Here is a 14,563-nt window from a genome sequence, read left to right on the forward strand (position 1 = left end):
AGAGGGCGTCTCTCACACTTCACCAAACTGTCATGTTTTGATAATAATCAAATGTGAATATGTTCTTTGACTCACACTCATTAAATGCCCCATTTCTCCATGCACAAGTGATAATGGCAGATAGACACATTATTTAAGAGTAACAGCACTTTTCAGGTTCTGACATATGAGAAAATCTCACCAATAATTATGTGCTATATAAATAAAAGAGCTATGGATGCACATTACTGAGAATCAGTACCATATCAGTTTTTGGCTGATATTAGAATTTTTACATATCAGTACTGGCCAATATTGGATGTATAATTGTTTTATTGGATGTATACTGTAATTTGTATAATTGATATTTTCCTTTATTTGTACATTTAGATTACCTTTGTCATGTAATGCTCACTTAAAGTACCCCTATTATTAATTTTTTTAAATGACCTTTCATGTAGTGTGTAACATAGCTGAGTAAAATAAGTGAATGAAAACATCCTGGAAAGTTTTTAATCTGAAAGTGCACTGTATATAAAGTCTCTCAAAAGTAAGAGTCGACTCTGAGTCAATTAAATGAATCGTTTTTCAAACGAATCCTAAGCCGTTTCGTTGTGACGTCAAGACGAAACATTAGCATATTGCCCGCCCACTTAATGAAGTTTTATTAACTAAGTTCGGGAGGAGCACGTTCAGATAATTAACACGAGTGGATAGCACTCAGCAATCAATGATAAGATAGACTCAGCAGTCTTACCTCGATCCATTGACAGTTTGCAGCATCCCCCCACCACCCCTTCTCCACACTTCTAGTTCTAAACACTTACATGCGGGGGGAGTACTCTGGGTTCGGGCTGAATTCCGAGCTCGGAGCCCTCCCTCCGGACAGCACGCCAAATACGCATTAAATCTTACTCCCTCAAAATTATATGAAGAGTTCAGATGCAAAAGCCTCTAAATGCCATCTGAAATTTTCTTCTAGAATGATCATTTTTATGAAGCTCGAATATTTAAGTTCAGTAATTTTACTTAAATGACAATTAATAGGTAATTTTCATTGCCTTTTAAGTGAAATTACTGAACTTAAATATACAAGCTTGATAAAAATGATCATTCTAGAAGAAAATTTCAGATGGCATTTAGAGGCTTTTGCATCTGAACTCTTCATATGTAAGTGTGAACTCGTGAATCGAGCGCGCAGACACCAGGGAAAACTTGAACGCCTTCAAACACTACAGCTGATTCCTGTGGATACTGGATAGCATCACGTCGAGAAGACGCTGTGCTCTACAATGTGAAGGTAAAGCCAGTTTTTTTTCACTGCCCAAGGACGAGCATGAGAAGAACCAGTGGTTAAAATTCATCTTTACCACGATACCACAGCAGTATAATCCTAAACTTTTGCTGTGTTCCCTTTATTTTACTGACGACTGCTTTTCAAATCTCAGTTCAATGCAGGATTCGCAAAACGCTTGCTCTTAAAAGACGGGTCAGTACCCAGTTAATTTGGACCAACTTGCTCCTAAGAATCACAACCTGTAAGTATTACTAATTATTGATGTATATATTTTCTACCGGTGTTCAAATCGGTGTTATTTTGTGTAGGTCTCCTGCTAACTGGTAAGTAACCCTAACCCTAACCCTAACCCTAACCCTTACTGAAATACTTCTGCTAAGCAGCTGTGGGCCACTATTACCTAAAACTGTGTCTATTAATGCAGATTGTTTGTCGTTCTCACTACTTTGAGTAAAGATTAAGCATGGAGCAAGATTTGTCAGTCATTCACACTAGAGCTCGGCTAATGTATGCACTGTTATTGATACAGTTCCCACATGTTTACCGCAATAAATTAGAAAAATACTCCGTAAATAAATACGTTTAAGTAAAATAATTGGTTTGTTGATGGGCATGCACTTGTTAATGCTGCTGGTGAGGAATTACAGTTGCAACATCTCATAATGTACCTCAAACTGAGTAGTGTATCACTGAGAAACGTCCTGCTCGAGTAGTACTGTCGAGTACTGTCTTTAGTTTACGGTGTAGAATCGCTGGGCGTTTTTGTTTTCGATACGCGGGCTGTACGCGGTAAACCAATCACAACAGACTGAGCCGTCTGGCCAATCAGAGCAGAGTAGCTCGCGGAAAGGAGGGATTTAGAGAGACTGATTCATCTGTTGAGTAGTTTGAGAATCATTGAAAAATGTGGTGATGTGCAAATGACCTTTGATGCATGTAAACCTGTTGTAGGAGACTCCAAAACAACTTTAGGAAACTTTAAAATAGCATAATAGGGGCACTTTAAAATTAATCTTTCAAATATCCAATTTTATTCTGTACATTCTAATGCTGTGATACCTTACTTAAAAAGTTACATTTTATTTGTATTTGTAGTTTCTTTACAAATAAGTATAGAATTTGAATACCTGTCAGCTAATCAGATATATTTCTAATATCGGTGCACCCCTACTCAAAATACTATGCAATGACTGAACTGAAATTCACAACACAGCTTTTTTTTATTAGTTTAAAAACTTTTTGAGTGGAGTTACTCTTAAATAATGTCAAAAGATGTATTGCACAGCTGTTATAAACATTAGATCAGGGGGTTTTACACCTGAAATCTGACTGAAAGAACATCAATAATATCAGAATATGAGAAATGACCCTGTCCCAAATAGTGCATTTGATGTGTACTGTACTTGCAGATGTGCGACGACCGTAGCAAGTCCCATTTGTCATTTTAGGTTTCAGAGGAATGCTCTATGCGCCCTGTTGCACAGCCCACCATTTGGGACAGGGCTGAAAATGCTTTCATCGTGCAAGCAGGTGAAATGTCCTTGAGGAGAAAAACTTCACAGAACTGAATTTTAGCACAGTGTTAGGACTTCAAACAACCTGCTAGTTTAGCCACTCATCAGCACAATGACATGTCATTAGACACTGCTACAGAGGAGGTTCTCATTAATTTACTGATGTACTCACAAGGGGGTTAAGGACAAGCCTGAAGGAGGGCTAGTGCACAGTTTCTGGCTGCCTATCCAACTCCTTACTGTTTCTAGTCAAGTCTGCGAGGGTAGTGAGTGTCCTGATGGAGGCATGGTCACATGATCATGGTTCCGGGCCATGCATGTTGTCACTCATGCAGCCGACTGGTGTCATCGTCCTCTTCTTCATCAAGTAACCCGAGCTCTCCTTGTCTCTCTTAGGTGTTTCTAATGGAAATGCTGTTCAAACAATATGGTGTGAGACAATAATCAGGCCACTGACACCGCTTTTCCACCGCTGGGCCGAACTGTTCTAAGAACAGTAAGGAACGGTTCTAGTTATATTTCCACTTGAGCTTGGTTCGGCACGGCACGATTACAAACCGTTCTCGACCCGGAATTCTCAGCCAACCATGCTGGTAGAATGCGTGTAGTGACGTCGCCACTCAGGATTGGTCACTTGTCTGTTACATGACTACCAATGTAGCTGGCTAAGTGCGCTATTTAAGCAACATAAACACAATTAATAATAAAATTAAAAGAAATATTTGATCATCCTCCACAACGCTCGCTATTTACATCTCATTTCTATAAACTCTTGATTTACCAAGGCAAACAACGGGCGCATTACATCAGGCTGGGCTGGATCGGCACGGAATGGGATGGTTACGCGAAGAGAACACTTTAGCCCAATGGTGGAAAAGCGGCTTATGTTTTTTAAAGTAATCTCACCAAGTACCAAGGCTACATTTATTTGGTCAAAAATGCAGTAAAACAATAATATTGTGAAATATTATTATAATTTAAAATAACAAGTTTTCTATTTTAATATATTAAAAATCAAATGTATTCCTGTAATGGCCAAGCAGATTTTTAAAGCAGACACTGTGATACATTTTTATTTGATGGATTTTAGTTTGGATTTGATTTGATAGCATTTATTTAAAACAGAAATGCACTGTTTACTATAATTGTACTGTATACTATTAATTATAAATGCATTGCAATGAGATTCCTTCTTCTGCTGAACACAAAAGAAGATATTTTGAAGAATGTCTGTAATCAAACAGTTCCATAAGTCAATGGCTATCGTCAAAATATCTTCTTTTTAGTTCAACAGAAGAAAGAAACTCATACAGGTTTGGAACAACTTGAGGGTGAGTAAGTAATGACACAATTTTAACTATGGGTGAACTATTCCTTTAGCCTAATCTCATTTAGTAAATGATTGATTACCTAATAATGAATCTCAGTCATAAATTTACTGATTAATTCATTTTGTTTACATATTAGTTATTAGTAGTAGATGAAGTGTTAATGTAACACTACTCATTTATCATGCATAGTTACCAATTAATGATGGACGATTATCTAAAGTGTTACCAAAAAAAAGTGATGTGGTCTATCTAGTGTCCTGAAATTTGTTCTTTCATTTAGCCTTACAAAAAACATAATTCATATGTAAATGACTCTACATATGCATCAATATTCATATTATGCAATAGTCATAAACTTACATAACTTTAGTCTTAATAATATAATATAGGCAATACAATAGACCAGCCTGTGATATTCAGTTGATGAAACAAAATGATTCAGTCAAGATAACAGTTTATCTAACCTGTTGATGGATGTCCATGAGGCAGTCAAGTAGGAGAGGCTAGCAGTTCTGCACAGACAGTCACAGAGTTACAACAAACACAGACAGAAATAAAGAATGGCAAAGTATATTCACTTGCCCAATACTTGACTAAAGAAGCTGTCATTCTTTATGTGCAAACTGCATGCATTTACACAATTAAATCTGCATGCAGATACAACACTTAAATTCAGCATCTTTAGACTAGGCTAGCAAGACTCACCGATGTGGATTTGGGGTCATGCGGTCGCTCAAGTTTGATGCGAATGTCTGTACGGTTCTGCTCCTGGTTCTTTCCACCATCCTGCTGTTGAGTTTTGCCAGGGGCTGGAAAAATAATACATTTATTATATAGAAAGACACACAAACACTACACTGCTACACAAATAGATTGTGTGAATGAAACTCTTTTGTACAGCTTGTTTCTCTCACCAGGAGAGCTCCCCCTACTGGTTGTACTGGTAGTGCTCATGTTGTCCTCAAGCCATGTGCTGTATGTCAATGAGTCTCGTTTATGAGGAGTATCTGCTGATGACAGACTCTCCTGAATGGAACAAATTCAACAAATTGCTCTAGACATACTTACAATACATATGAAGTTTGTTTAAGTGTTTCTAGAGATGTTTATTACTTGTAATGCATTAACGATTAATGTGCTGTTCTCACCATGCCGGTGTCATAGTCCTCTGTAGCCTCTGTTTCGTTCTCCTCTACCACACTAGCAAAGCTGCTGGCATTAGAGGAGGAGCGGGACAGGTCATGAGCCTCAGGAATGGACGGAGCCCGGCAGTAAATGCTTGAACTGCACACACATACATACAAACAAATAAAAACATGCTCTTAATGCATTCACTCATAACAAGCATGAAACTTCCATAGTTCTTGCTGTCAGATCACTTACATCCCCCAAAATGCACAACCTACCAAGCACCAAATGTGAGTAAAAGCTGACTTTGGTAAGTAAAGAAAACAAAGTTACTGGTAAATGTAATGGAAAGTGTAATAATAATAGAGTGTCTCTTCCACTGTGGGCCATTTTGGCCTTGTGGAAAATTTCACACTCTCACTAGTTTAGCTTGATGTCCAACAGTGGACAATTTTAACAGTGTTCATTAACATTTCCACAACATCTCAAATTACAGAAGTGATGAAGTTAGCTAGCATTTTGAGTACCCAAATACACAATAAAATACTATTTTTCACTTTTGCATAATTTGAAAAAAAAAAAAAAAGTCAAGCTTGTTTGGAGAACTTTGGACACAACAATTTTTTTTTAAGTGTAAATATTATGCTTATTTACAAGTTCATAATTTTTTTTTTTTGGGGTCTATTTACATCAAAAACATTATTTTTTGCATACCGTACATTGCTGCAGAGCCTCTTCTCACCCTCTACCTGAAATGCTCTGTTTTAGTCCCTGCCTCTTTAAAGCTTGCTTTTCTGAAAAAAAGCCCAGTCTGCTCTGATTGGTCAGCAGGCCTAGTCTGTTGTGATTAGTCAACCACTTAAGGGGCAGTCAAACTGCACTATTCGTTCAACTGACTTCCATTCAAACGCATGTGAATGCGTCAGACCGGAAACGCAAGCTAATGCAAAAATCGTCGCATTTCGCTGCGTTCCAAAGTTCAAGTTTGGTGAGCTCTGACCTGCGAATTCGCATCACGTGAAGACGTGTGACCAGTAGAAGATCGATACGTCACGTGGCTGAATTAAAAAAATATTTTTTTTTCAGTAAAGTCACATTTTTTACATTTTGAGTGTATTACTATTGGTTACATGTTGAATTCATGTTTATAAAAAAGATGCTGCAGAGCGTGACGTCATATCACGACCTTTGCAATGTCCGAAGAAATTTTGCAGGCTCAAAATCTAGTGTGACCGCGGCTTTAAAGCATGTGTCGGAAATGTAATGCCCCATTACCATAATAGGGTTTCTGCTGCCGAGGCTTCATGAGCAGCTGTGAAGAGCATTATATCTATAGTATCTATGACGTCTATATTCAAAGTCCTTGCAGCAAAAAAAAAAAAAAGTCAACTATTCTTTGAAGGTGGGCCAAAGCAACCAGTAGGCGGCCATTATGCAAATACATAACATGGTGACATAGCTAAGTCATGGAAATAATGGCAGGACTACAACAAAGCATTTCAGGCAAGTATTTTCTAATCTCCCGTGGACTTCTTAACAACTTTGCAGATCGTTAACATGCACAAACAGCTATATTTCACACTAATGGAAAGGTAAAATAAAAAAGAATAGTTGTATTCTTCATATAACAAAAAGTTGAAATCAACCCCTGAGACGTAAAAATATGGTTTAAGTCAAATTCATAGTTAGATCCTCACTGATAAATGTGAGCAGATCATATAATCACTTTTCACTTTACCTGTTCTTAGTGATGAGGACCTCAGGAGAGCTCTGATTGGAGGAGTTTTCAGACTTGGGTTCCTGGGAGGCGTGGCCACTGTCAGGAGTCTTCTGTGTGCTGGGGGAGCTCTCCCTACTAATGCACACACACACACTGACCGTTAGAGGGCAGCATAAGCATTATGTTTGCAAATCTACAAGTCAACCATGAGGTGAAGGAGTCCAAGCTCAACTGCAGTCAACTAAAAATTAGGTTTGGTTAGATACAACAATACATGCTGTTTCACATCACTACACTGAAACACATGAGTTCAGAGCAACATCATTCAAGGGGCCTGTAATTATTAAAGCACATTTGACAAAGGCCAGCTCATGCAAAATCCGTACAACAGACATTTGATTGGCTGAAAAATGAGCAGACCACCAATCAGCTAGCATAGATTTTGCATGTGCGACCAGTTGAATGTGCTTAAGGCCATAATTCATAGCATTTCAGATGCATTTCTATGGCCAGGTAAGGTAAGCGGCTAGTCTATGGTTAAAGAGGTGGTATTCTATGGTAGCATTTATACTTGGAGGGATCCACGATGAGCCTCCCATTCTTGAGAGTGACGCTGGGTAGAGAGAGACAGAGCACTGTCCTGTCCTCTGACAACAGAGCGGCAATTCTTCACCAAACACATAAACACACATAAAAGGAAGGAGTTCAGTGTAATATTATGCTTTATGTTCTGCCTCTATTTGTATCAAAAGTAATTTTCTCAAAAAGAGGTAAATATAGATCTTAAAAGTATTGTTTATAATTTGCATGTACATGTGCATGATCAATAAATGATGAAGATTGTTGGAACATTTCGATTCTGTCAGTACTGACAATTTCATCAACCAGCTTAATAACTCTCTTTAACTGGCCCAAGCCATCAAGTCATTCTTTTTGTTAAATCCTGCTCTCGCCAAAACACACACAAACTCTATCATTCAAAAGTTTGGGGTCAGTAAGATTAAAAAATATATATATTTGAAAGTCTCATTTATTTTATAAAAAAAAAAGCCATTGCTGCAGTCTTCAGTCACATGATGCTTCAGAAATCAATCTGATATGCTGTTTTGATGCTCAGGAAACATTTCTTATTATTATCAATGTCGAAACAGTTTTGCCTTAATATTTCTGTGGAAACCATGATACTTTTTTTCAGGATTCTTAACAGCATTTTTTTTTTTTTTTTGTAACATTACAAATGTCTTTGCTGTCACTTTTGACCAATTTAATGCATCCTTGTTGAATAAAAGTATTAATTTCTTTGAAAACCAAACTTTCAAATGGTAGTGTGTGCACGAATTTCACAGAAGACCTTTCTTCTGCAAGCAGGTGTATGCACAAGGGTCACTAAGTCTTGAAACCAGTACTGTCTGAATCTGTGATACTGTAATGCTCCACAATTGCAGCTCCAGAAGTTCAGCAGTGTTCTCATCCTCTTACCTTTTCTCCTGGACCTCCTGGATGTTCTCAATGCCGATAGCGCTGCTACGTCGAGAGTTGAAGGGTCCTGACTTTTTCCTAGTTGGGCTTTTTCCAGGAATGATCAAAGACTGTGGGAGTGAACAAGAAGCTCAGTGAGCCGAGGATTCAAACACAGATATCACCTCCACACTGATTCCTTTCAAAGGAAACTTTAAAGATATTACATTCTGTATAGGACAGGTTTATTTTATACCACTTGCAATTGTGGTCTGTAATTTCTTATATCTGTGGCGTGGTCCAGTCTTTGTGAGAACAAAATACACTGTTTCGTAGTTTGACCGGCAGGGTGGATGTGAAGTGTGTGCTTGAGGGTTTGGAGATGAAAGATGGGAGCAGGATCTCCTGAGCTTCACTGGACGGCTGTGTTCTCGCTGGGGACACTTTGTTCTCTTCAAGCCTGAGCGCTGGGATTTTACAGCTACTGCTTTATGACTTCAAATGAAAGGCCTTCAAAAAAGGCTTTTATCTAAAATGGCTTCAAAGGCTTCGGAAAGACTCTGTTGCCTTTTTCTTTTGTGTTTCTACACTGTTAGCTCGCAAAGAGTGTACAATTATCAGACGAGGGGATAGAAATACACCAAATAGTACACAACACCACATGACAAGAAGTGACATTGGACATTCGAACATAGCAGAGCAATGCATGACACACAGGAGGTGATGCTGAAAGGGGAGCTTGAAGAAACACTGAAATAATGCTGCTAAATGTAGATGAATCTAGATGTACATGGGTCATTATAAAGAACAGTGCAAATGGATATAAAAATGTGCAAAATGACTCTCTGACTGAACAATGCTTACAGTTGGATATGGTGTGTTTAGAAAGACTGGATTATGTGGCATGAAGATCTGCATGGAACAACTGTTAAAATGATGGATGCACGAAATATCAGTTCCATATCAGTTATTGGCCGATATTAAAGATATTGTTATTTATTGTTATTGGCTGATATTGGGTATTTATTTGTGCATGCTCATTTCCTCTTTTTTTACAATTAGATGAACGTTTTCATGATGTAAAGCTCACCTAAACCTCTAAATAATAATTAACTAGTTAATAATAATTAAACAATGTAAATGTAATACTTAGCAAATCTCAAAATTAATATACATTTTTCATAATTTTATAATGCTTAAATTCACCTGTAGCTTTTAAAATTATTGATTTAATTTTTTTGTTATTTTACTATTTTTACTTATTCAGACAAAATAGTATAGCATTTTAATATTGACATTTATCTGTAATCTTCCATAAAAAAATATTATTTAGAATATTATTATCAGCTTATTGGTATCTGCCATAATTTATTATTGCAACAAATTAAAAATGAAATAAAATGGAATAAATAAATTAAATTACAATAAATTGAAACAAAAAAAGATGTCATTATAATGTTAGATGTAGTGGACTTGTAGATGTAGTCAAGTTAAATGCCATATTCAATAAGAAACATACTGTAGGTGTGTTGCTGTGCACACACTGGTGTCAATTGTTGCTGACAAAACATTGAAAATATGTATTTCCAAACAATTTCCAGAGGACAAACAAATAACAATTAGTACAAAAAAATGTATCCCTCAAATCCTCGTCTTTATTTGAGTAAAATTAAATATGGCATCAGCCCTGACTATGAAGTTCCATAATCCTATTTTTATATTGTTAGGATGAGTGCATTGAGAACTGAGAGTTAAAGCGCCTCTCGCTGACTGTATCAGCAGCTGTATGGTGTAAAAGTGATGTTTAGGTCATGCAGTGAGAACGAATGATGCAGATGAGAGAGGAGTGAGAGTTATACATGAACCTCTTCTATGGTTCCTATTCCTATGGCACTGCCACGCCGTCCATATTTACTGGGACTTTTGCCTGGGACAAGCAATGACTGCACACAGCCCACAGAGAAAGAGAGAAAGAGAACGAGAGAAATTATGAGTTCATGCAGCAGGTTATGTGTTATACAAACAAAGTACGCTACAGACATCTGTTAGAGGGAGCATGAACAGGAAGAAAAAAAGCTGTCATAAGCACAACTGAGGTAGCCACATGAGGAGAAAAGGGCCGGACGAACTTCAGCAGGTCCCGGGACCTGTGAAGTACAAGAAAGCAAAAGTAGTAGCACACAGCACACCATTGGAGACAACGGGACAGTTGACATTTCAACACGGTTTAACAGTTAGTCAGGTTAGCATTATTGGAACAGGTTAAGTCAGATGACAAAACTCATACACATCATGCTGTTAAATAAACATTAATGCAATGCTATTTGTAACTGAGCTCTATTTAATTTGACCTGTTAATATGCTAAAACTCGCAATAATAAAAATAAAAAAATTCCCTCAGATTGTATCATAGATCATTGGTTCTCAACTGGTGGGTCATGATCCGAAATTGGATTGTTTAAATTAAGTAAAGTAAACAGAATTTACAAACTGTCGCTATACAGTTTGTCACATTGTTATTAATTTAGCATTTCATTGGATTAATGGACGCTGCAGCTCCATTGGGATTTTGAGGACGTTTCTATTTATACTAAATTAAATGTGTAAGAAAAATACAGTTAAAAGTAATAAAAAAAAATACAATAAAATAAAAATGTATAAAAATACAAATACAATTTAAAAACTAAAATAAAAAATATAATTTACAACGCTATCCATTATTACTATCCATAATTCTTGTTTATGTTATTAATTTTGCCTTAATTTTGATATTGGTGGATTTATGCACTTTTCAGTATCAGTGTGATTGTAAGCATGTTTTTATTTACTTGATTATGATCATTTTGGTATGTGTTGGGGTGTCACTTGATGTCCAATATATTTGGACATATACTTTAATATATTGTCCTGAAGCAAAACCAGTTGAGAACGGTCACAGGAACCTTAATGGGGTCCCCTCATCGACGGCCCTGGCTGTTATAATCACCATAGCGGGATGAATCACTTTACGCAATTTCTAATTTTCACCTCTAAGCTTTGGGATTTAAGTCCCAATAGTCAAAATATGTTCTATATTCTCCATTGTGTAACCTGCTGTGAAGGTCAAAAAAGTTCATTTGACTGACATGGCATATAAATAAGTGCTATAAATAACAGAAACACTGACTGTGACAAAGGCATGGCTCAGTAACTCTGAAGTCTGTTCCAGCATGAGTCCCTCTGGGGAAAGATTTCACTAGGCTCATATGAGTTTTGCTTACGAGGGGCACTGGCATGACTTAGCATGGCCTTCAGTGTGTGATAGTCCCCAAGGCAAGGAGCAGCACCATAAGAGCCACTGCACTTGATGGAGCAAGAACTGGCTGGCCGAAGAACGCTGTCTCTGCACTTATCTTGTGCGATAACCATACTTACCGACAGCACACCTGCGTATTAAAACATTAGCACTGCAGAATCCATTCAACATACACACACACACATATATATAATTCTCTTTGCAGGTCCTTATGTGGTGCTGATGTGCGGCTGATCCTGTGGGGGATGTAATAGGTCAAAACATTCACAACTGTCTTTATACTAACATTGCTGGCAGGCAGCCTTATCCTACATCTAGATCAGATAATATTCATTCCTGAGAGACACTGGAAGGAAAATAACTAAATAAAATCTCACATGACTCCTTGTAGACTATCTGACAGTATTTCATTCCCTCATGAGCAACATGCAACACATTCATAACTTTATATCATGCACCTCTCAAAGGACCCCATCTCCACCATAACACACACACACACACACACACACACCTCCTGTGATGACGGAGCGGTTAAATGAGTTACAGTCTTCTCTGGGGAAAACTCAAATTCAGGTAACATGCTTTTGGGTCAATGACATATTTATACTTAAAAAAGTAAAAATAAAAATCTATTTTAAAACATCTGTGCCAAGCTCTCAGAAATGTATTTGTGATGGATTGAAAAACTTTTCAATTTAATGACTTGACAAAATGTCATGTGATCCAATCATTATTACTTTCAAGAAGGTTTAAAATATATATATATTTTCAAGGTAATACTAATATACATTTTTTTATGAATCTCACAAATTGTTTATTCATAAATATAATACATTTTTAATGGGAGTCACCACGTGACATTTGCAACCTAAACTAATCTTATCTGATATTTTATGAGATTATTGATCTTGACATACAGTCATAAGGGTCTTTAAAGGGATAGTTCGGCCAAAAATGATATTAAACCCATGATTTACTCACCCTCAAGCCGTTCGAGATGCATGTCAATCATTTTTCAGACGAACACATTTTCAGTTATTTTAGAAAATGTCTTAGATCTTTCAGTGGTTATAATGTCAAGTTATGGGGTCCTCTCCTTCAAGTCCCAAAAATGTGCATGCATCCTTCACAAAAGTAATCCATCCGGCTCCAGGGGGATAAACGAAGGCCTTCTGAGGGTAATCCGTGCGGTTTTGTCGTAAAAATATACATATTTAAAACTTTATAAACTAAAATAACTGGCTTCCGGCAACGGTCGACGCGCGTTCACGGGAGATGAATGCTGGCGTATGACGTAGGACGTAGCGTAGTAAGTGTCGTGACGTAGAACGAAGTATAGCTAAATCAAACGATACATCCTACGTCAGCATCCATCTCCCGTGAACGCGCGTCGACCGTTGCCGGAAGCCAGTTATTTTCATTTATTAAGTTTTAAATATGTTTGTAACTTTGTTTTGTAACACAGTAAAAGTTATCCTGTCAACTGTAACTGTGGTAACTCCAAGAACTCACAGTAAACTTAATTTGCCACAACCAAGACCTATAAGCATTATGTAATATGCATAAATGTTTCACAGTTGGCTTATGCTTCAACTATGTAGAGATAAACACCTTTCTGTAGTGTTTTCCTTTCAACACAAATATATAATGTAATAAAATATGATACTATCTCACAAATACATAAGGAATAAATATAAATAAAGATGACTAATTACCAAGCTGTAGCCGACAAGTGTCCTTGGTATTTGAGGTATAGGTCTGTCTTTTAGTGTTTTGGTTAAAAACAGGATTGAAAATAGCTTATTGCTTCTAAATTATGATGTTTTTTTTCATGTAAAAATCTGAATAAAAATGCTAACATTATAAGTGGACCTCAAGTTCATGCCCCCTTTAAGTTTTCTTTTCAAGAATTTTATTAAGGCCTTTTTTTTCATCACCCTGACATTTTTGACTAGAGATTAAAAAACATGCTCATCATAAAATAGGTGTATTGAATATGAATGGCTTTTTAAATGTACTTTTGAACAAGTTAATGTCATTGACCCTTTTAACTCAGGAAATATTAACTGTTGCTAGAGCAGCGCACACGAGCAAGGCCAGTGAATTAAGTGATCCTTTCAAGAAACATTCCTGAGGTAAACTCAACGGTAATAAGTGAAAGATTCCAGTGAAATACAGACTGAGGATATCAGTGGCTGTAGAGATGACAAAAAAAAAAAAAAGAATGATGGGAATGAGGAAAAAAGGGACTCGTGCATGAGGGCAATTATTAAGTTGAGGTTGTTTGATTAATCATGAAACATTTCGCCTTTGTTGTGTTGTTTGTCTTTAGTTAGTTTAGCAACTCAAGCTTAAGTTTCAGTGTAGTCAGGAATTAGTGAAGTATGTGTAACCAGGACTGGGTTTTTACCTCATAGTGGAGGGTAGTGAGGGGACTAGCATAGTTTTGCCCATTGGGAAGCCTGAAGGGGGGGTTACTTACTATCCCAGGGGGTTTGGGGGTCTCTGGTGAGAGGTGGTTGATGTTGTTGTGGGTGAAACTGCCGCTGTGACTATTGGAGACTGTGTACTTCCTGATATTGAGGCCCATGGTGTCCAGAGACTGGCTCCTGCTGCGGATCACCCGCTACAGCACAGGGAGAGATGAGGAGGAGACACGGTGAGCAGCGGCAGGTCAGGGTGGGCCAATGGAGTGGGTCTGAAGCCAATCAATCAAGTTGCTAAAACAACTCAAGCAACACCTGAGTGAACCACAGGTGAGGAGAGAGTGCAGTTTTGTCCGTAAAAGAAAAAGCATGTGGCCAGAGAGAAGAAGGATGATATGAAGCCTGAGCACAGGAA

General features: G+C 37.4%; 1 protein-coding gene across 6 annotated transcripts in view; it reads right to left on the reverse strand.

The window, feature by feature from the left end:
* Window positions 1-1,151: 1,151 nt before the first annotated feature.
* rap1gapa (RAP1 GTPase activating protein a) overlaps window positions 1,152-14,563 on the reverse strand; it is a 75,941-nt gene continuing 62,529 nt past the window's right edge. For 2 of the 6 annotated variants that reach the window (XM_084428051.1, XM_084428055.1), the window contains 9 exons: window positions 10,293-10,370; window positions 8,449-8,558; window positions 7,541-7,636; window positions 6,988-7,104; window positions 5,270-5,405; window positions 5,036-5,147; window positions 4,827-4,930; window positions 4,586-4,633; window positions 1,152-3,204 (listed from right to left, as the gene is read on the reverse strand). In XM_084428051.1, coding sequence (XP_084284177.1) covers window positions 4,625-4,633; window positions 4,827-4,930; window positions 5,036-5,147; window positions 5,270-5,405; window positions 6,988-7,104; window positions 7,541-7,636; window positions 8,449-8,558; window positions 10,293-10,370 — 762 coding nt within the window. In that variant the 3' untranslated portion in view covers window positions 1,152-3,204; window positions 4,586-4,624. Of the gene's footprint in view, window positions 3,205-4,585; window positions 4,634-4,826; window positions 4,931-5,035; window positions 5,148-5,269; window positions 5,406-6,987; window positions 7,105-7,540; window positions 7,637-8,448; window positions 8,559-10,292; window positions 10,371-14,204; window positions 14,349-14,563 lie in introns of all 6 variants that reach the window. The other 4 variants (XM_084428056.1, XM_084428052.1, XM_084428053.1 and 1 more) reach the window with 4 other exon arrangements.

The sequence above is a fragment of the Rutilus rutilus genome, assembly GCF_951802725.1.
Source record: "Rutilus rutilus genome assembly, chromosome: 13".
NCBI lineage: Eukaryota > Metazoa > Chordata > Actinopteri > Cypriniformes > Leuciscidae > Rutilus > Rutilus rutilus.